The 20,901-nt window shown below is 38.1% G+C and overlaps 1 protein-coding gene across 1 annotated transcript in view; it reads left to right on the forward strand.

Moving 5' to 3' along the window:
* The window catches only part of LOC121737392 (putative phosphatidate phosphatase), a 78,144-nt gene that overhangs the window by 24,345 nt on the left and 32,898 nt on the right, over positions 1–20,901 (forward strand). The window contains exon 5 of the mRNA XM_042129066.1: positions 11,405–11,599. Within this exon, the coding sequence (XP_041985000.1) occupies positions 11,405–11,599 (195 nt within the window). The remainder of the gene's footprint in view (positions 1–11,404; positions 11,600–20,901) is intronic.

Genomic DNA, 20,901 nt, shown 5'->3' on the forward strand with positions numbered 1-20,901 from the left:
ACAGTCGTTAACGTCACGAGTGCGGTCTCAATCTGAAACAGGGCTGCCAACCGGCAGTTTTTGTTACAGTCAGCAAAAACTATAAACTTTAAAATTGTGTGTTTTAGGACAAAGTATCACTAAACTGTAAGCCAGAATAGTCGGCGGATTTTAAATTCCTTTGTAATAAATATAGCTGAAACAGTCAAGACTTATAATTATCGCCTAAAACGTTTATTTTGACGTGAGAATCATGTCGGTTTCGTTAGCATTTGAGAAAAAACTAGATGTAATGACTGAAGACATTATTATCAGCTTAAAACAATTGGCTTGATTTCTTTAATGATTCATTCAATTCAATTTGTAACATAATTACAAAATATGACCTTATGATAATGATAAAAACCGCACGATTTAGCATTGAATACTTTGAATTGAGTCTATAAAAAAATATTCTCTATTTCTATACATATTATGCTAGAATTTGGGCTGACTTAAAATATATAATTTTTTTTTATTAAATAATTAATGCTTTTGCGGAACCACGTGCCAGCCCTACCTAATTGATCGTTGTCTGTACATCACGGCTCCAAAAGTGGCTTCAAATCCGTTTCATCTTGATGTGTAGTGGTCGTTAAACGCTCTGTTTGTTCTCTTGGACAACTTCCTTTTTGTATGAGATTTATACGTGTTGCAACACTGGCTATTAGGGAAGAACTTGATAGATTTATGTAACTAGCAGTTGTGTAACTATTCACACAAGATGGTCTGGTCACCAATAAAAATGTTTTTTTGACTTATTGCAGTTGTTTTTAAATCGTAGCACATTGTGCTTTTTACCGTATTTCTGAAAAAAAGTCTTTGGATTCGCATAATATACATATAACAAGAATATCAAAGAAGGTGAGCAAGCGGGATTCTAAAGCAACCGAGATATTTAATCGTTCTTCTCGTCTTGATGAAGAGAAATGGCCGCTAAAAACTTTAAAATCGAACGCTATTGATAGATCAGTAATATAGAAGAGTTATTGATAGGTTGGAAACAGACGGTGACATTGTTAGGCGTTATTAGTGAATGGTGATGATACATATGGCCCGATTGTCCCCTTTAGTTTCGGTGACGGTGGCCGGTTTCATTGAAACCAGGCCAGGTACGTAGGAGTAATTTTATAGTGCCCAAGTGTTTGCGCAGTACACAAGAGCACTCTCTATTCCTTTACTCTCATAACCCAGTGGGACGGAAGACCGATATGACTGGCGAGAGATATCAGGCGCAGAACCGAATTTTTACATGCCCATCCGACGCATGGATCATCTTACTTGTCAGACAATCAGGTGATCAGCCTGCATTGTCCTACCAAACTTGGAAATAACATGTTTCCAACGCGGGAATCGAACCCACGACCTCCGAGTCAAGATCCACGCTCTCAACCACTGAGGACCACGGAGGCGTTAAAGTAAGCAGTAGGTACAGCGGGGCTAAAATGGTCGCTTTGTAGAATTATAATATGATTCATTTTCTTAACATTGCAAAATGGTCAATCTGCTTGCAATTCATGTCTACAGATCGACAAGGCTTTATATGAACGTGGCAAAAAAAGGAACTAACGCTGCCATCATACAAAAACGTCATTTTTGACAGTTCTCCTTTACGTGCAGCGCCCCCGCTCACGTTCATAAAATGCCTTGTCGATCTGTAGTAATTCGTACTAATTTGACATATTCTGTCAGTTTGTCAGTTTTGACAATTCATTTGCGGAATTGATTGAGAGGAATTGCTAAATGCGACCATTTTAGCCCCGCTGCTGTACGAGGGCCAGTTAGTTGCTAGCCAAGCTATTATAGAGCTTAATACCCATGTCCTGTCCATATCAGGCGGGCGGAAGGCGATGATCGATACGGCATTGTCACCTTCACCTTGACCGATAGCGGCTGGCGCGGTGCCAGCGACGCGCGTGCTGCGAATACGAGATGGAATGTCTGTTTTTGTGAGCGTAAGTTAATAAAGATTTAATGATCAGTTAACTTTAATTTAATGAAGATTTTGACTATTAATACAGTTTCTGTTTAACGATTTTTAAATGTCTCTGAGTGCGGCTTTAAGGCTGGCCTCACACAGCCGGAATTTCATAATCGGAAATTCATATTCTTACAGATCGATCTATGAAATTCATTATCTCAAAAAATCAGAATGTGTGTGGAGCGTACTGATATTGTGTGGTATTCCGGTCTTTCTGAATTAATAATATGAATTTCCGATTATGAAATTCCGGCTGTGTGAGGCCAGCCTTATGTCGACTTTTCTACCCAAGGGCCAAGCGCCTTACTAGCAACACTATTTTGTTTCGATCACAAAACTATTTTGATTCAGCTTCTATCATGATTCTCGTACAAACACGACTTAAAAACGACATCGAGACACTGCATGATGTTTCGCTAGTGTGGATGTAAGTAATACCAAATCGTACTGCGATCGACATGATTTTTTTTATAAGTCGAGAATCGAGACTTAGGTCTGTCGAGAGTAATATTGAAAGTGAGCCTAGAGTTTTATTTTCATCAAATAACATTCTATACTCCTCTGTTTGGGCAAATCTCGTAAAACTACAGTCCACTCTTTAAGTGTTGCTTCAATATTATGGTATTCAAAACTACATGACCGTTTTAACGGCTCATTACACTTGTTGCTTGAGTAACTAACTAACTAGTACCACCATAGTGCCACTACGCATCCATGGTGTATTTGGTCTTGGGCCTCTATCATGAGCTCTTAAATCCATTCTCTTTACGTCCTTATACTGACTGTATAAGAACGTAAAGTGAATGGATTTAAGAGCTCATAATAGGTCCCCTGGCTTGACATATGTCTCGGTTGAGTTTTCGGTTGGTTTTAAAACTACTTTTGAACTTTATTGTCAAAGCAGTAAGATCGAAAACATATGTTTGTCTTGGTCTTGTAAGAGGTTTGCCTTAGTTCTGCGTGATTTAGCTCCTAAATGTGTACTGATGAAGCGTTTAGTCTTCATGTAGAGGTGATTCGAATGTCGCTTCGTAGTCAAAAGTCTACATATTACTAATAGTCTGTATAATTATAAAAAAAACATATTTTTTTTACAATTTTGTCATATTTTCGAAGTCAGAACGCAGAGCTTTGCTTTGAGTACCTTCAATTTTTTTTTGTGAATCTACAATACATGTATCAATGGCAAATAAAAGCCGATGCACAATTTCACACTCTTGATATCGATCCTCAACAAATATTAGTTTTCCATTAGTGTGTTCGTTTTGCTCACTGTAAGGCGTACGCACGTGGTCCGTCTGTCATTATCACCTCTTAATGGCCCTCGATATATGATAAGAGATACAGCATGTTGCAGGATATTTACCCCCTTACTAATGAAAATATTTATATACAATGGATAATGGATATTCTTAGATGTAATATTATGTTCGTGTCAGATTTTCATACTGAATTTTATGAGAATTGGTGTAGCAACTTTAATGTAAAGATTCAGACAAACCTTTCCCATTTATAATATTAGTATGTATTGTGTATAGTACGAATTCAAATATGTATAAATTATTTTATTCGAATTATATGATCTATGCACAATCATTATAAATTAACAAACAAAAGACATAAAAACAACATACTTACAGAAAATTTATAAATCTATTCTATCTGATTATAGTGGTGTGAACCGTGATTATCGATATTTTTATCGATACTTTCATCTTACTTACGACATTCTTCGTCGTCCCATATCCGATTCTCACTTTATTTTATCGATATGACATGGAAATTATATTTTTCTCGGATTACAAATTATTTTATCAATACTTTCATCTGAAATTAAAGTACACTTGTCACCATAGCATATTGATATTGCAGGTAATTTCCATTTCATTTTATCGAAATGACTTTTTTAATTTATACTCTTATTAGCTTACAACACTGAGTATAAAACTTTGGATTTATCTACCTTTTTAGTAGTCCCATTCCTACAATAAACAGCTATTTATTAAGTTAGTTATTCTTACTGCGTTCAATTTATTTTATAGACAGAAATGTCTCTATTTTAAATTATACTTTCTCCGTATACAAAACCTGTGTCAATGTCTTTACCCATACCGTTATTTCGATCGGAAAACGTCACTCTATGGTAGAATTCACTACAGTAATTTACGCTAAGCTTCGATAATACCATATCAGTGGACCGTAAGTTCCCCACAAAGAGCCTTAACTCAAGATACCTGTCCTCATTTGCATCGTGAAAGCCTTCTTATCGTACGTTCCCAACGATTTAAATGAAAATTTATTGCTTTGAAAAAAGTTTTGGGGAAATATTTTGGAGTCTTTATCGATATGCATGTTGCACAACTCTAAAATGTTTTCGGTTATGCTAGCAACTTAGCAAGAATATGCCTCTCCACAAGTGAATTCGAACATGTAGAGGGGATATTATATTCGTCTATGTTTGTCCATGGTCGACGACGATTCGGCATGTTTATTATAAACAGCTTTGCAATCATGGTTATTCATTGTAACCCAACGTGAAGAGTATAATATTTTATTATACCAAACGACCACCGCGGGAGGTTCAGTTATCGATTAAGTAATACGATAAACACCGTCCAAAACATAAAAGTATTCGACACGACTTTTTAATAAAATACATAAAAGAAGATATAAAAGTACTCGACAAAAATATATTTTCACCATCAAGGTCATCTTTCTTGTCAGACTATGCCAACATTATCGTAAACAAACTTGGAAAAAACTTGGAAACAACCATTTTTCGAACCCACGATCTCCCAATCAAGAACCACGCTCTCAACCATAAATGCGTTAATCAAAAGTACCCAATTCATCACAAACAGTCGATAGGGTTGTGCTTATCGATTAAAAGTATCGATTGTTTAAAAATAACTAGTGTCGACTCGTAAACACGTCGGAAGTGAATGGTGTCATTGTCGTGGCTAAATATAGCCACATGCGGGCTGTAGTACTCATTTTAGTGTTTTACTATATTTCTATGGCTGAGTGGATACTCCCTTTGGTTTGTAGTTGCATTGTTAGTGCGGATAGTGATGTGCTTGTTGCAAAATGTGAATATCAAAACGAATATTTGTTTACACTTTACGCAAACTATTTAGTAATCTGTGTCTTGGTTGGTGGACTTTTTTAACTTTAATTTAATGAATATTTTGTCAATAAAAGCTAAGAAATGTAATAAATCACTCTAAGTGTAGCCGTAAGTCGGTCTTAAGTTTGTCGTATCTTCAAGAAACCGCGAGCCCTAAATTAAGTTTGTATCGAAATTTAATCTTCTATAATCTAACATACGGCTGCACTATTTGATTAACTACTTAACTTAATTTGATGAAGAGTTTGACTGAAAATATATGGAGTTACTAGAAAAGCTTCATCAATTAGGAAATAATTATCTGGCGCACTCAGTGACGAATTACGATTACTCTACTGTAATTAAATGAAAATTTTCACATAAGCCCCATACATTATCTCTCAAACTCTTCATTAAATTGAAGTTGAATCATCATTTAACGTCTCTGAGTGCGGCAGCAAGTCTCTGAGTGCGGTCGTTAGGATGAAGCCAAACGAGCGTAATTTGCGAGTTGTGAGTCGCAGAATTTCGGTCGCGTTAATATCTATTCATACAAATCATGACTCACTTTACGCTCGTGTGAATCAAACAGAACTTTTGTGTGAAACTGAATGTAGCAGAATTTCTGCCAGCCGAAATTCTGCAACTCACATCTCACAAAAGCCAAATGAGCGTACATTTGGCTTCACCCTTAATCATTATTTAACGTGAGTGCGGCAGCAAGTCTCTGAGTGCGGTCGTTAATCTTCGATGACATAACGTCTTGCCAATTATCGCGGTCAATTTTTTTTATTTATTTATTTATTTATATCAGGCTACATAGGCCCATACAATATATACCTTAATGACTAACATACATATAAATTATATACACTTAATAACTACACTTTATCACGATGTTATCGGCGACGTGACGCGCGCTTCATTCCGGAGTCTCCCCCGGAACCTTCGGTGGACCACATCAGTCGGCCAGAATTCCTCCGCTTCAAAGGTCGACAGAAGATGCGTCGGCACTCTCGCCACAAAGGAACTGAAGTTGACCTTGTGGCGAGACTGCAGACGTTCGACCCTCAAGTGGAGGGATGTCTTCTTACTGATGTAGTTGACGACGTCCTCGACCTCCATGGACCAGTGCAGGCGAGATATGTACAGGGCCGTCGCGGGGACCTCGCTCCGCGCAAACACGCGACATACGCAAATATCTGCATTGCGTGAAACAGATTTTTTCTATTTCCGTTTCCAACCCACAGTCAGCCGCCGGGTTCAAAGACCTTTCGCGCGAAAACAATTTGCTAGTTTTGTTGCTTATTGTTTATTGTTTAGCTTCGTAATGGAATTGGTTTTGTAATTTAGCTTGTGACCTTTTGTTCTATTTTACTGTAAAGGCCCGTCTCTACGTTGGGAGAAATGCCATGTTGGTTTACCGTGATTGTAATCTATATATATATATATATATATATATAAAACTCAAAGGTACTCTGACTGACTGATTGACATAGTGATCTATCAACGCACAGCCCAAACTACTGGACGGATCGGGCTGAAATTTGGCATGCAGCTTGATGTTATGACGTAGGCATCCGCTAAGAAAGGATTTTGATAAGTTCCAACCCCAAGGGGTTCAAATAGGGGATGAAAGTTTGTCTATAATAATACTTATTAACGCGAGCGAAGCCGCGGGCAAAAGCTCGTTTTGTCTAATATCCGATTAATAAAAAGTAAAATCTTGTAAAAATGTTCGATTTTATATAAAATTATAGACGTACAGTTTTAGAAAAACCGGACTTTAGCCGGATACGCAAGTTACTATGTCTTAATAGTAGAAATGTCGTTCTAACCCAGCCGGACTGATCGAAGGCCGACCTTACCTGACTCGAGCACAAAAGATCAGCCTCCCCGTATTTGGGTCCTAAGTTGAACCGAACGCCTGTCAACCCTAGTCAGAGTCAAGATAACTCCGAACAGACTGTACTATGCAGTTGGCTCCACAATAGTAACTGGTGATATTACAAATCAATAAACACTGATAATAACAATATAATTCAATATTGCCAACATTAAGATAGTTAACGGCGACATTGGCAGCCCTGAAATATGTCCGTACAAATTATATCTTGTCAACTATCACTCGATTGAGCAGGGGTTCGTAACAGTTTATCAAAAAAATAATTAAGAACCTAGTAAAGTAGCACTGTCATATACTTAAATGGTGTAACTTTTAGAGCTTTGACCAATGGGCATTGTCCAAAAAAAATCATATGTACTTTTTATATTTTTTTTCGTTAAAATAGGGTATTTTAAGAATATAAATTAAATAATTTTGAAATTCATTGGCTAGTTTTTTCTCAATAATTTTTTAAAGTTTCGCTCTGACGTCATCATCGGCGGCTAATTGACCTCTGCAGTGTTTTAAATTTCCTTTCAATCTTATTTATAATGGCTGGTTCGTCAAATGCAAGTTCTCATTATGTGAAAGCTGATACGAGAAGCTTACCAAAAGTTCGAAACGTAATGTTGGTCGAATTTATTGCTAATTTAACGCCATTGAAGGTCAAACTAAGGTTAAACATATTTGTTCAAAAATATAAGTAACTAATGGGTATTTTTTTCGATTATATACAGAAAAACGATCACTGACCTTATTCCTCGAAATGTTTTTGTAATGAGCAAAATTAAAAAAAAATGGACAATCCCCATTAAAAGTTTGTAGCTTTTTACGTGATAGGTTCATCATAATAATCGGCCAAGTGCGAGTTGGACTCGCGCACGAAGGGTTCCGTATCATTACAGAGCAAAATGGGTAAAAAATGTGTTTTTTTTGTATGGGAGCCCCCCTTTATTATTTAATTAAAATTTTATTACTAATTATTAAAGTACTAATATAATTAAGAATATTGTGAGTATTTCAAGTGCCAACCTGCTACCATTATTGATTACGAGCAAAAAAGGTAAAAAAAAATCACGTTTGTTGTATGGGAGCCCCCCATATTGGGTACGGAACCCTAAAAAGCTACGTATACGAACGACGTTTACACGATTACGTTTCACGTAATTATAACATTTTAGTAGATCGTAGAACACTCTCATCAGCTGTTTATAAAAAGTTATAACTTTGTACCTTCGTTGGTATTAGAGTAATAAAGTTAAAAAGCGTAGGAAAAAGCTGAGTTATTTTAGCTTTGAGTTCACGTTAATAATTTATGGAATAGTCTACGATTGCGAAATAAAATGTATGAAGGCGCGGCCTGCGGCACAGCCTGACTTATGTCGCCCTAAACTAATTCCATTAAACTAATTCCATAATGGAACTGTGCATATAAAAGGTTGACCGCCCCTGACTATTGCCGTGTCGCAAATCATTTCGCTACTGGCTACTATAAAATATGTGTATAACTTGTAACTTTAAATACAGTTTACATTGTTTACCTCGTGCCTACGCGTAACGCGTGTAACTTTTTGTATGAAGGTAATTAGAGTGGATTCTTGGAAAAAGTGGAACACATGACGTGGGAGAGCCATGCTTCGGTACGAATGGGCCGGCTCGACCGGAGAAATACCACGTCCTTATAGAAAACCGGCGTAAAACAGCGCTTCGCGCTTTAAGTATTAAATATAATATGTATAATATATAATAAAAATCTTAAGTATATTTATAGTATAAAAGTACATATTAAATATATTTCCGTTGTCTGGTACCTGTAACACCTTAGCAGCACGGGGATAGACTGACGTGGTGAGCGTCCATAGATATTATACGTAGTAAATCTACATGATTAATGAGCAATGACTATAATGTGTGAGTGCGCGAAGAATGTTTGGTCTTTTACGTAAATAGTGCAAAATTAGCACTCCCTATAGATTCGTCAATCTTCAAATATTTGTTTATGAATTAAATGAGTAATAGATAAGATATCTGGTATCAATGTCGCAACATGTGTCGACTACCGCGTTAAGCGTAATGCGGTTACTGAGGCGCGCGGTTATTTTCGCAACTAGTGCGTATATGCGCACGCATATCTAGAAGTGTGGGAATTGAGTTAGGTTCAAGTAATACAAGCGATAGTTTTTAATTTGACATAGCTGTAATATTTAATAGAATCACATAATACAGACCAACTACATCGCGGAAACTGTACAATTCCCGGCGCGTAAAATATTTCTTAGCTTCCCGATGTTTGAAATATTTTTAAATCTACAGCAAAATTGTAAACTTTTTCGATGTAAAAACAACCCAATCCCTCTTCTGCCACTCAAAGTACCTTACCTTTAGGCTTGTACTATTATCTATTCTGTGCTTTAGGCCATACTTGTTTTAAATCACAAGAAGCTTTTTCTCGCGTAGTTTATGAATGCGAAATAGAAATGGTCCAATTTTAGCGAGTAGAGGAGGTGGAGTTCTGTGAAAATGTGTTTTAGTCGTTTGTGCGATATAAATAAGTCAGATATCCGCAAATACGTGTCGCCGAAATGCGTTTACCTATTACGCAACAACTGCAAATTTTCCCTGGATAAAAACTATGTTAATTCCTAAGTCCAAGGGCTCTCCATGGAGTTCTGTGAAAATGTGTTTTAGTCGTTTGTGCGATATAAATAAGTTAGATGTCCGCAAATACGTGTCGCCGAAATGCGTTTACCTATTACGCAACAACTGCAAATTTTCCCTGGATAAAAACTATGTTAATTCCTAAGTCCAAGGACTCTCCATGTAAAAATTTCGCCAAAAACGGTTTAGCGGCTGAGGCGTCAGGAGGTCGTAGGACTCGCATGCATGTTGGGGTAGGTTATGTCATACGGCATACCGCAACTACCCACCCCTCACCCATAAAGTTATTAATACCTAGCGGAATAGAGAAACAAAGGCCTGAGCAAGAGAGATGTCACTATCAGTAACACTGCGTGGTTAAAAGAGACGTGTGATACAGGACAGCAGCACTCTTTTGATGTCCAGTCGGCACGTGCCGCACGTTGACAATTTAATCTCATAGAATTCATGTTCAATCATGCTTGTGTAAGTGTATACTGTATACGTACTCAACTTTTTACACACAGATGAAACCAATTTCGGTTTCGTTTGACAGCTCGAGATTGTTGCTCTATTCCGCTAGGTATATTAACTTTATGCCCTCACCCCACCCCGACAACCTTTCGCGTTTATATTAGTACTAGATAACGCCCGCAACTCCGATACGCCAAATATCGGTTATCGCGCGAGAACCGTTATTTTTTTTAGAATAAAAAGTATCCTATGTCCTTTGTCGAGGCTCAAATTATCTCTATACCAAATTTCAGCAAAATCGGTTCAGCGGTTTGGATGTGAAGAGGTAACAAACAGACACACTTTCGTATTTGCAATATTAGTATGGCTTGGCGACGCGTCTATTTCCTACCGAAGTATTTGCAAGGACGCCTCGCAACGGGAAGTCGATATGGACCACGATCGATAGTGAAGTGGCACATCATATCTATGTGTGTTACTGTGGCTAGAAATATCTTGTTCGTCATCATCATCAGTAGACAGTACCACCTCAGGATACCAAGCATAGCCACTGTTTACCATAGATAGGGTTTCTTTTTATGGAAGAATAGATTAAGTAAAAGATTGTCAATGGAAAGAAGAAGAAAAACAAAAGATTATAATTATACTTAGTTCGCTGTCCGCGACGTCAGCTCATCGACATGACATGATAAATATAAATAAATAGACACATTAAAATCTATAAAATGAATAGGTGACGATAGTGAAATCTAATAATAAAACAATTAAATTCTAATTTTGGGGTAAGCGCGTCTGGCCGTTGGCAGATGTTCAAAGGGGGTCGCAGGTTCGCGGCGGATATAGACGTTAGACGGCGCGCACCTGATGTATCGCGTTGTGTTATAGTTGTTATGATACTTATTAGCTGGCTTACAAGTATAAATACCACATTAACAATGTCATTTTGCTGCGCTTAAAAACGAGGATCACTGACCAGGGCTTGAAAGACGATAGCTTCTTGATCTAATTCAGGAAGAATCTAGAGTCAGAGTTAAACTACAATTCCTCATCCAAATCATTTTCTTAGTTTACCCGAGAATAAGAATAAGAATAACTAAATAAAAAAATAAATACCCGAGAAATAATAACGAACATCGGTTATTTGCGTGTTACAGTATTTTTGCCCGGTCTTCTCAAGCTTCTACTTGGACGTGTGCCGACACTTTTAACTATCAAGCAAACTGTTTAAAAGAATTCGTTTCAATCGCTTCTTGTCCTGTAAAGGAATAATTTTAAGTTATTTAATCTATCTTCTTGTCCTCAGATGTGCCTAACAGAATGGATCCGTCTCCGGGACTACAAGGGGCGGTCCCGGGTGATCCTGGGGAAGGAGATCCCACCGTGGGTGTGGGAGGTGTACCGCGCGGTCGGCGTGTTCCTGTTCGGGTGCGCGTGCCAGCAGCTAACTACAGACATCGCAAAGTACACCGTGGGACGGCTGCGACCACACTTCTTTGATGTGAGTACCTTACGCTAGATTTGGGGGATGGGCACATGTTCTCTTGTGGGGGGGACTTGCCCCCACAAGACAACCTGTGCCCTATATTGTCTTGCCTCATTCTGTACACTAGATGAGGGGTATAGTGGAGCAAGATGGGGGAAGAGCACTTGTGTTTGTTGCCAAGAGCTACAAGTGTTATGCAGGCCAACGCACCTTCGTGAAAAGGCAACCTGCGTTTGCTGGCTTGCCTTGCTGCATGCCGTAGAGCTGTAACGAATGTTTTTTTTTAATCGCTTCATTTGCCTGACCTCGCTTAGCGCAGTAATTCTATTTGATTTTAGAAATACCTTCCTCGCGCAGCTCCTACCCCATTGTCCCAAGTGTATCATATTGCACCACCATCACCGATTACGTAAGGGATAAAACGACAAAACGATTCTAGAATAGGTGTCCTTTTGTCTGGCTTGGCTCGTCTTGACGAGCTACCGTGAGGTACGCTCAGCACGTCGCTTAACCTGTCGGCTGACAGATTTTCTATTTTTTCACATTTCTACTACAGCATGCTAAGCCTAGATAGATGTGGTCATAACTGGTAAGTAGAAAGTGAATATGTGAGAGTGTGTTTTTGTGTTGTTTAATCTCATAAGTATAAACAACATGACACGAAATTCCGACCTACAATATACATATATAATTTCAATATCCACAATAATAATACTTATACAGTTGTATATTCTTCTTCTTTAAATATATAAAATTCTCGTGTCACAATGTTAGGCCGCGTTCTCCTCCGAAACGGCTTTACTGATTTTAACCAAATTTTATATGCATATTCAGTGGGTCTGAGAATCGGCTACTGGGTACTTTTTAAAGTGCATTTGTTGATTATGTAGGTAATAGTAAATTATTACATGTCGAGACTGACTGCGACCATTGTTTGTGCGACGGGATAGCGATGGACGTTGCCATGGTAACATACTTATTTATACGTGGGAGAGCCATGCTTCGGCACAAATGGGCCGGCTCGACCGGAGAAATACCACGTTCTCACAGAAAACCGGCGTGAAACAGCGCTTGCGCTGTGTTTCGCCGAGTGAGTGAGTTTACCGGAGGCCCAATCCCCTACCCTATTCCCTTCCCTACCCTCCCCTATTATCCTATTCCCTCTTAAAAGGCCGGCAACGCACCTGCAGCTCTTCTGATGCTGCGAGTGTCCATGGGCGACGGAAGTTGCTTTCCGTCAGGTGACCCTTTTGCTCGTTTGCCCCCTTATTTCATAAAAAAAGTCACTTCAATAAAATAATACGGGCGAAATACTTTATATGGCAAAGAAACGTTTGCAGCTAGTAATTTATAAACTAATGCTAACTTTTGCGCACTGTCGACTTAACAGTTGCGCTAAGTAGTCGATAATAATTTATTATGAAACACTTTATATAAATTACGTGTCTAAAAGGTTTCTATGTTATCTTTAAAGGTATGCGGCATATCTACTATCAATTTACTCGACGAAAGCCTACAAATATTAAACTTGTATTGAACCAGATAAAGGTTCTAAGAAACGCTCACGGAAATGTTAAGTACTTTTCCGCTGAAAAGATATGAATAGTAGATACGTTTATATTATACGGGGCGTTGGCGAAGAAACGCGTCGCCTAATATAATTTACAAAACCGGCCAAGTGCAATTCAGATTCACATGAAGGTTTTTTTAGGAGCCTTTGTTATTTGGCTTTTGAGATCTGAGCAAAGGTCTTCTGAGGTCTTCTCTTACGTTCTAGCGCCATCGTAGGCCAGCCATGCATATGCATGGCAAGAAGATTCTTGGCAATCCGAGCCACGGCCTTTTCGTTTGCATCCGTTGTAGATTAAAAAGGTAAAATACACATGTTAATAAGTCTGCGTTTTAGATAAATCGTAAATCTCCTTTCATCAGCGTATAGGGGATGGGCTCTTTCAGTTTTTTTTTTTGTTTCGGCAATCGATTCCCTTTTGTATCTCTACTGTTTAAAAACATACTTTTATTTGGTAGAGTAAGCCCGTGGGCTACCGCTATAGTGAACCTACAAACATCATGTGTTCCCAACCATTATGTTGTCAATCAGTGCGATCCGATGGAATGGAATGCGGCAATTCGCCATTACAGAATTATATGGATGGGTGGAGGTGTCGATCACATTTACTAGAACAAGATCAATAGTATGAGATTAATGTTCACATTATCCAATCCAGTGATCCAACGCAGCTCTGGATTGCTACTAGAATAATATAAACGAGCACTGGAATGTACTGGAATGCAATTCAGTGCATTCCACTAACCGTTTACAATTATTTCAGTAGCAATCCAGCGCTGAATTGGATTACTGGATTGGAATAGTGTAAACCGGCCATATGTTGTAACTACACCTTTACTAATAAAGATATGCATGGTATAACTATTCAAGGTCTGCTGCTAATATGTCTGCTAGATATGTGATGTTTCCAACATGCCAGACAAAGACGAGCACTTTTAATAAAGTTAATCGGTGTGTAAATATCTTATATCTTTAAACGAGCAATTCTTGTATATATATAATTGGAATCACGAAATCGGCTCCGACGATTTTAATGAAATTTAGTATACAGGGGGTTTCGATTTCCGATAAATCGATCTAGCTAGGAATCATTTTTAGAAAATGACATTTTATTGTTTTATCGAATACCGAGCAAAGCTCGGTCAAATAGCTAGTGTATTATAAGAGGATTATTACTTAGTAATCTATGGTAAATTCATAGTAATTATAGTTAGTTATAATATTATAGTAGATTTTCTAGTCAATTCCTTGATTTTGTGATCGATTAGTTATTTAAGAACTTTACTGGCCACGTAACGTAAAATATTCCCACCTTTTCCTAGTATTTCGAATGACATTATCTACAAAAGCTGTTCAGAAATACCAAATATTGGGCATTCCTTTGAAATAGATAAATGAAGAACACCTCCTCCATCGTTTCATGTTAACATGTAGAGCCAACCAAACATACCATGGAATGGTGGAATGCGGAATTCTTAACCACACTAATAAATGTTGAGCATCTCTTACATTCCGCTGATAACCGAATCGGCGAAGCCACAGGCTTGTAAGAAATGTTGAGAATTTCTGAAATCCTATGTATTCTATACTCTATGTCGAGCTTAATTTTTTTTAAATCAAATACTTATATCCCAAAAGAAAGCGTTTTCGAATTCTAAAGTACTTATCCATTTTTACGTGGGAGAGCCATGCTTCGGCATGAATGGGCTGGCTCGACCGGAGAAATACCACGTTCTCACAGAAAACCGGCGTGAAACAGCGCTTGCGCTGTGTTTCACCGAGTGAGTGAGTTTACCGGAGGCCCAATCCCCTACCCTATTCCCTTCCCTTCCCTACCCTCCCCTATTACCCTATTCCCTCTTAAAAGGCCGGCAACGCACTTGCAGCTCTTCTGATGCTGCGAGAGTCCATGGGCGACGGATGTTGCTTTCCATCAGGTGACCCGTTTGCTCGTTTACCCCCTTATTTCATTTTAAAAAAAAAATCCATCAAAATCACTTTAAGTTTGCGCGTGAAGAAGTAACAAATAAACACACTTAAACCATCAAATAAATAAAAAAAACTTTCCCAGTGAACTCATAGGGACAAATGCGCCCTAACTGAAGTATTATCACTGTTTTTTTTTTCATACGATCCCGTAGCAAGCAACTGGTTATTTAAAGCCGGAAAAGGTCTGTCACAGCCCACAGGTGTGCCACCTGTCTTCACTCGATACATAAATCTCGATCCAATCTCGAATTGGAACTCGATCGGATTACGATTTACACCGGAAGCGAATTAACTTACGAACCTACTTAGTGTGGTAAGTAACCACAGTTACTTCTTTGGTCTTTATGTGAAGGAAAAAAGGATTATATCAACTGTAGTCTAAGGTAAAATATATTTGAACAGTAGAGGATTTTGTAATGGTTTTACATATGAAGTAGGTTTTGCAATTTGCCAGGATTTATTTCTTAGTTGTTCAAATGAAATGTAGCTTTAACACGCAAAGTTAACTAGGTCTACCTTGTTCCAAATAACTCTATATATAGAAGCAGGGTGCTTAATTGATTTTTGCGTGTTTTAGATAGGGTGTTACAAAACTAAGTGAAATATGTACTTTAGAGTGTGTCTGTGTCCCTTAAGGGCCGCACCACACCGGAATGGCAGCGGCGAGGCGAGCACTTTCAGTGTCATTAGTCATATGATTTTAAACTTTATCTTCAGTATTGTAATACATAGACTTCTCAAGCGATACTATGTATTACAATAATGAAGATAAAGCTTAAAATCATATGACACTGAAAGTGCTCGCCTCGCCGCTGCCAGTCGGGTGTACGCGGCCCTAATAAGTGTTGATTGTTTAAGTAGCAGCGCTAAAAGAGCAACTTTTTTTCAACTTTTATATAGGAAAATTCACGACACAGGGGTGCAGGCCAATCCAAATAACAAAAAAAATTGCTCTTTCAGCGTTCCTTTTTTTCACAGTGAACTCTATACAAGGGACATACTATTATGTAACACACCATAAAGTATTATCAGATATCACTAAGTTTTGTTACACCTTGGATAAAGCAACAAAACTCAGTTATTAATAGATACAAATTCAAAAAACTGTCTTTTCATGAAAGTGCAGCGTCTAAGAGTTAAGACTGTAGAATTTTCTAAGCTAATACAGAGCTATTCATCCCTATTATACTCAAATTAGACTTCGCTTTCAGATCGAGACTCCTACAGAATAACGACCTGAGTCCTGACCTGGCCGAGCTAGTTGACAAATTGCCCTAATTGTATAATTGTCTCTATTGGATTATGTCTGAGTGGCCTATGTCAATGTGCTGTTTAGTATGCAACCTCTCTAAGGGTTAATTCAGACACATTTCATTGAGACGCGACGCGTAGATGCATTTCCTGCACTAAATTGACAGATTTCGTGAGCGTGAGACGTCTTGCAAATCTGTCAAATCCATACAAATTTAGAAATGCATCTACGCGTCGCGTTGCGGTCTGAATTGACCCTAAGGTCGTTTGTCCAGCGCTGCCGGGACGTCACCGACAAAAATTCAAACAAAATGTCACTTTATGACGTAGGCTATAGGTTCCGTTTTGCTGTACGCCACTGCAATGCAGCGGCGGCATTGGTCGCTAGACTAATGACGGTAGCAATGGGGATTGTCCATTTTTTTTTTTAGTTTTGCTCATTACAAAAACATTTCGAGGAATAAGGTCAGTGATCGTTTTTCTGTATATAAACGAAAAAAATACCCATTAGTTACTTATATTTTTGAACAAATATGTTTAACCTTAGTTTGAACTTCAATGGCGTTAAATTAGCAATAAATTCGACCAACATTACGTTTCGAACTTTTGGTAAGCTTCTCGTATCAGGGGGGTGAGCCAAAATCCTTTCGTTTACGCTTCGTTATAGAATCGCCGATGAAAATGTATGGAATTGACATAAGCGTTCGTTAATATGACGTTGACGTTCGACTCGTCTTATGTCAATTCCATACATTTTGATCGACGATTCTACAACGAAGCGAAAACGAAAAAGTTTCGGCTAAATGGCCTGCTTTCACATAATGAGAACTTGCATTTGACAAACCAGCAATTATAAATAAGATTGAAAGGAAATTTAAAACATACTGCAGAGGTCAATAATAATTGGCCGCCGATGATGACGTCAGAGCGAAACTTTAAAAATTTATTGAGAAAAAACTAGCCAATGAATTTCAAAATTATTTAATTTATATTCTTAAAATACCCTATTTTAACGAAAAAAAATTCAAAAAGTACATGTGATTTTTTTTGGACAATGCCCATTGAAACCTATGGCCTAGGACCGGAGGCACAAAGTTCCATACAAAATAACATTTTATGTGAAGAATAAGAATGTAGAGGCTCATAATAATTATGTTATGATTGCCCATGATCACCGATTGTTCATGCGAGAGACAGCTTCACAATCATGGTTATTCATCTTGCCCAACATAGAAGAGTCTTTTAAAATCTATACCCTAACAGTCTGGAAAATGCAGTCTTGCTCTTATATTAAGCATATAATTATGCTGTTACATCCGTTGATTTTAATTATGTGGGTTTAGACAACAATTATATTTTTTAGTTTAAAGTAACAAACACAGAATTTTTGTCTAAAAGTATTTTTGATGAAATTGCCTAATAATGTTAAAAGTTTATTTAATATACTTCAGCAATTTTGGAAAACAATATGTTTACTGTAATCATGACACAGTTTTAACTTTGTCATCAATCATCATTATCTAGCTTTTCGTTAATCTTACATCATTGGCAAAAAATTCAAGTTCATTAAATTCAGCAAAATAAAATCAGTTCAGAAAAACAAGAAAACAATTTTTTTATAATTTTTGTTGAAAAAGTTGCAAAGTTGACTTCATACTTCATAGTTCTAAACGTTGCTTAAAAGTTTGGATGCTACTTTTAAAAGCACCCGGTATATGCGCACTTTACCTCCTTCATAATCGCTATAAACAGACAAGCAATCGCCTGTTGGCGAGTGCGTCCATCAATATAACAGCCCTGTTATTATCACCCGCTGACAATTTGTCGACCTGTCAACGTAGCTGATGGCTGGTCAGATTACCAGGAACAAATTACTGATCACCAGCTGATGGTGATTGAAATTCTCCCGGTATTAAAGTAGCTGGTTTATGGTCGCTTCAGTTAGTGTAAACACCGTTATCCTTGAAACCATCAAATGAGCGCGTCAAAATGAACAACTTTTTTCTATGAGAACTATGCTGGGAACTCAAAAAAAAGCCATCTTCATACCCATACGGATGCCCGGATCGGCAATTTGTATGTATAAATTGTGAAGACGGATTTTTTTGAGTTCCCAGAATTAATGTTCTCATAGAAAAAGTTGTTCATTTTGACGGGCTCATTTGATGGTTTCAAGGATAACGGTGTTTACACTAACATCTTGTATAGAACTAGATGAGACCGCGACTCCGTTGTGCTAAAGTTCGTTTATAGCGTAAAAAAAATGGTTTAAGCAGTTTAGGCATGAAGAGGTTACAGATTACAGACAGACAGACTTTTGAATTTATAATATTAGTAAGGATAACTTAGCAATACGAAAGAATAGACATATTTACAGTTTTTAGGACAAAATGAAAGATCTATTATTCCTTAGGAAGAAGCTTTTTTTTATGAAATAAGGGGGCAAACGAGCAAACGGGTCACCTGATGGAAAGCAACATCCGTCGCCCATGGACGTACGCAACATCAGAAGAGCTGCAGGTGCGTTGCCGGCCTTTTAAGAGGGAATAGGATTACAGGGTAGGGGAGGTAAGGAAGAGGGAGAGAATAGGGAAGGGAAGGGTAGGGAATTGTGCCTCCGGTAAACTCACTCACTTGGCGAAACACAGCTCAAGCGCTGTTTCACGCCGGTTTTCTGTGAGCCGAAGCTTGGCATGACCATGATTGACCACCATAGAAATAATTTCTTTTTCTGTAGTTGCTTCTTTAACTCGTTTTGCTCTTCATGCCCATCATCAAAACAAGCAATTTATGTTTTGCAACACATTATAATAACAACCTCTGTCCTCTTGTGACAATACGATCGAGTGTTCTATGCAAGGAGCTATCTATCCCTGAATTCCTTGTCGCCGTCTGTGCGTCGCTCTAGCACCTAAATCAGACCGCCGCAGTCCGGCAGTCAGGTCTATATTTACCTTGCCTGTTATGGTTGTGCCTGACGTTTTACCGTCTGGGTGGTTCGCCTCTCAAGTTCCAACGGAAACACACGTGGAGTAATACGCTGCGGTTTTCATGCGTTTTCGAAAGAAGTGTGTGTGAACTGTGAGTGTCAAAAAAGAGTGATATTTTCAGGATCAGAGAATTTACTGCTAGAAATATATTAAAGTTTGCGGTAGAGTTGACATTCATACAGATAAACATACTTAAATTGACGTTGCAAAATAAGCTGCTAGCTTTCTGAACAACTTAACATCCAATAAATTATGTTAAATACGTCTTGTAATTTTTCTGAAATCTTCGCAATTTTCAGTCGTAAACGTCAGTCGATGGCCTTTTGGACGTTTATCCTAGATAAATATAGGAAAATGCCCGGGCGCTTTGTGCTATAAGAGTCCTTAACATTTGTGGGCAGTTTGCTTACTAGGCGTGTATTTGTTTCGTCATCAGTGTCGTTGCGTTTTCTTCCTCACTTCCCTCCCGTATGTTTCCACAATCGCCTCTACCACTAAGTGTATAAATAATGCGCGGGCGACACGCTCCGTCGTCTTGGCCTGTAATTTTGACATATTGCACTCGCCCCGAGTCCCGACCGTTACAGACAGACGGACTGTTTGTTATATTAACCGTTTCCTTTGATATTGTTAGCGATCAATTTAAATTAGTTTTAATTTGTTGCACGTAATTGGCAGGATGTAAATTATGCCTTAATGTTTTTTTTTCCAATCTAAGGTTAAATTACTGCAATGATTTCACGCTAGAGGCAGCACCAGTACAGAAAGTAAACAAAAAGTTTTTTTCGACGTTCGACAACATTTCTGTCGATATTTTGATATGACGTATGCTACATTTTATTTTGGTCGGATTATTGACTGTATGTGCTAGTAGCCCTATTTAATGTCAATGTTCTTTTCTTGTGTAACTTAACATCATCCACATAATATTTTTTTTCGCCTCCTTGGTCCAGTGGTTAAGAGCGTGGCTCTTGACTCGAAGGTCGAGGGTTCGATTCCCGCGTTGGAAACATGTTATTTCCAAGTTTGGTTAGGACAATGCAGGCTGATCACCTGATTTTCTGACAAGTAAGATGATCCATGCGTCGGACGGGCATGTAAAAAGTCAGTCCTGCGCCTGATCTCCCGCCAGTCGTGTCGGTCTTCCGTCCCACTGGGTTATGAGAGTAAAGGAATAGAGAGTGCTCTTGTGTACTGCGCACACACTTGGGCACTATAAAATTACTCCTGCGTACCTGGCCTGGTTTCAATGAAACCACCACTAAGAAAACCAAATGTTTAAAATTTACTTTGCCCAATGTTAGGCAAGTTCAAACCAATTTACTATTAAATGATGAGAAAATGAATTTGGTGGACTCCATTGTATTCTTAGGCATTACATTAGATAGTAAATTACAGTGGGGTCCTCATATTGCTAATCTTGCAGGTAAGCTCAGTTCTGCAGCATATGCAGTCAGAAAAATTAGGGAAATTTCTGATGAAGACACGGCAAGACTAGTTTATTTTAGTTATTTTCA

Source organism: Aricia agestis, chromosome 20, assembly GCF_905147365.1.
Source record: "Aricia agestis chromosome 20, ilAriAges1.1, whole genome shotgun sequence".
NCBI classification, from domain to species: domain Eukaryota; kingdom Metazoa; phylum Arthropoda; class Insecta; order Lepidoptera; family Lycaenidae; genus Aricia; species Aricia agestis.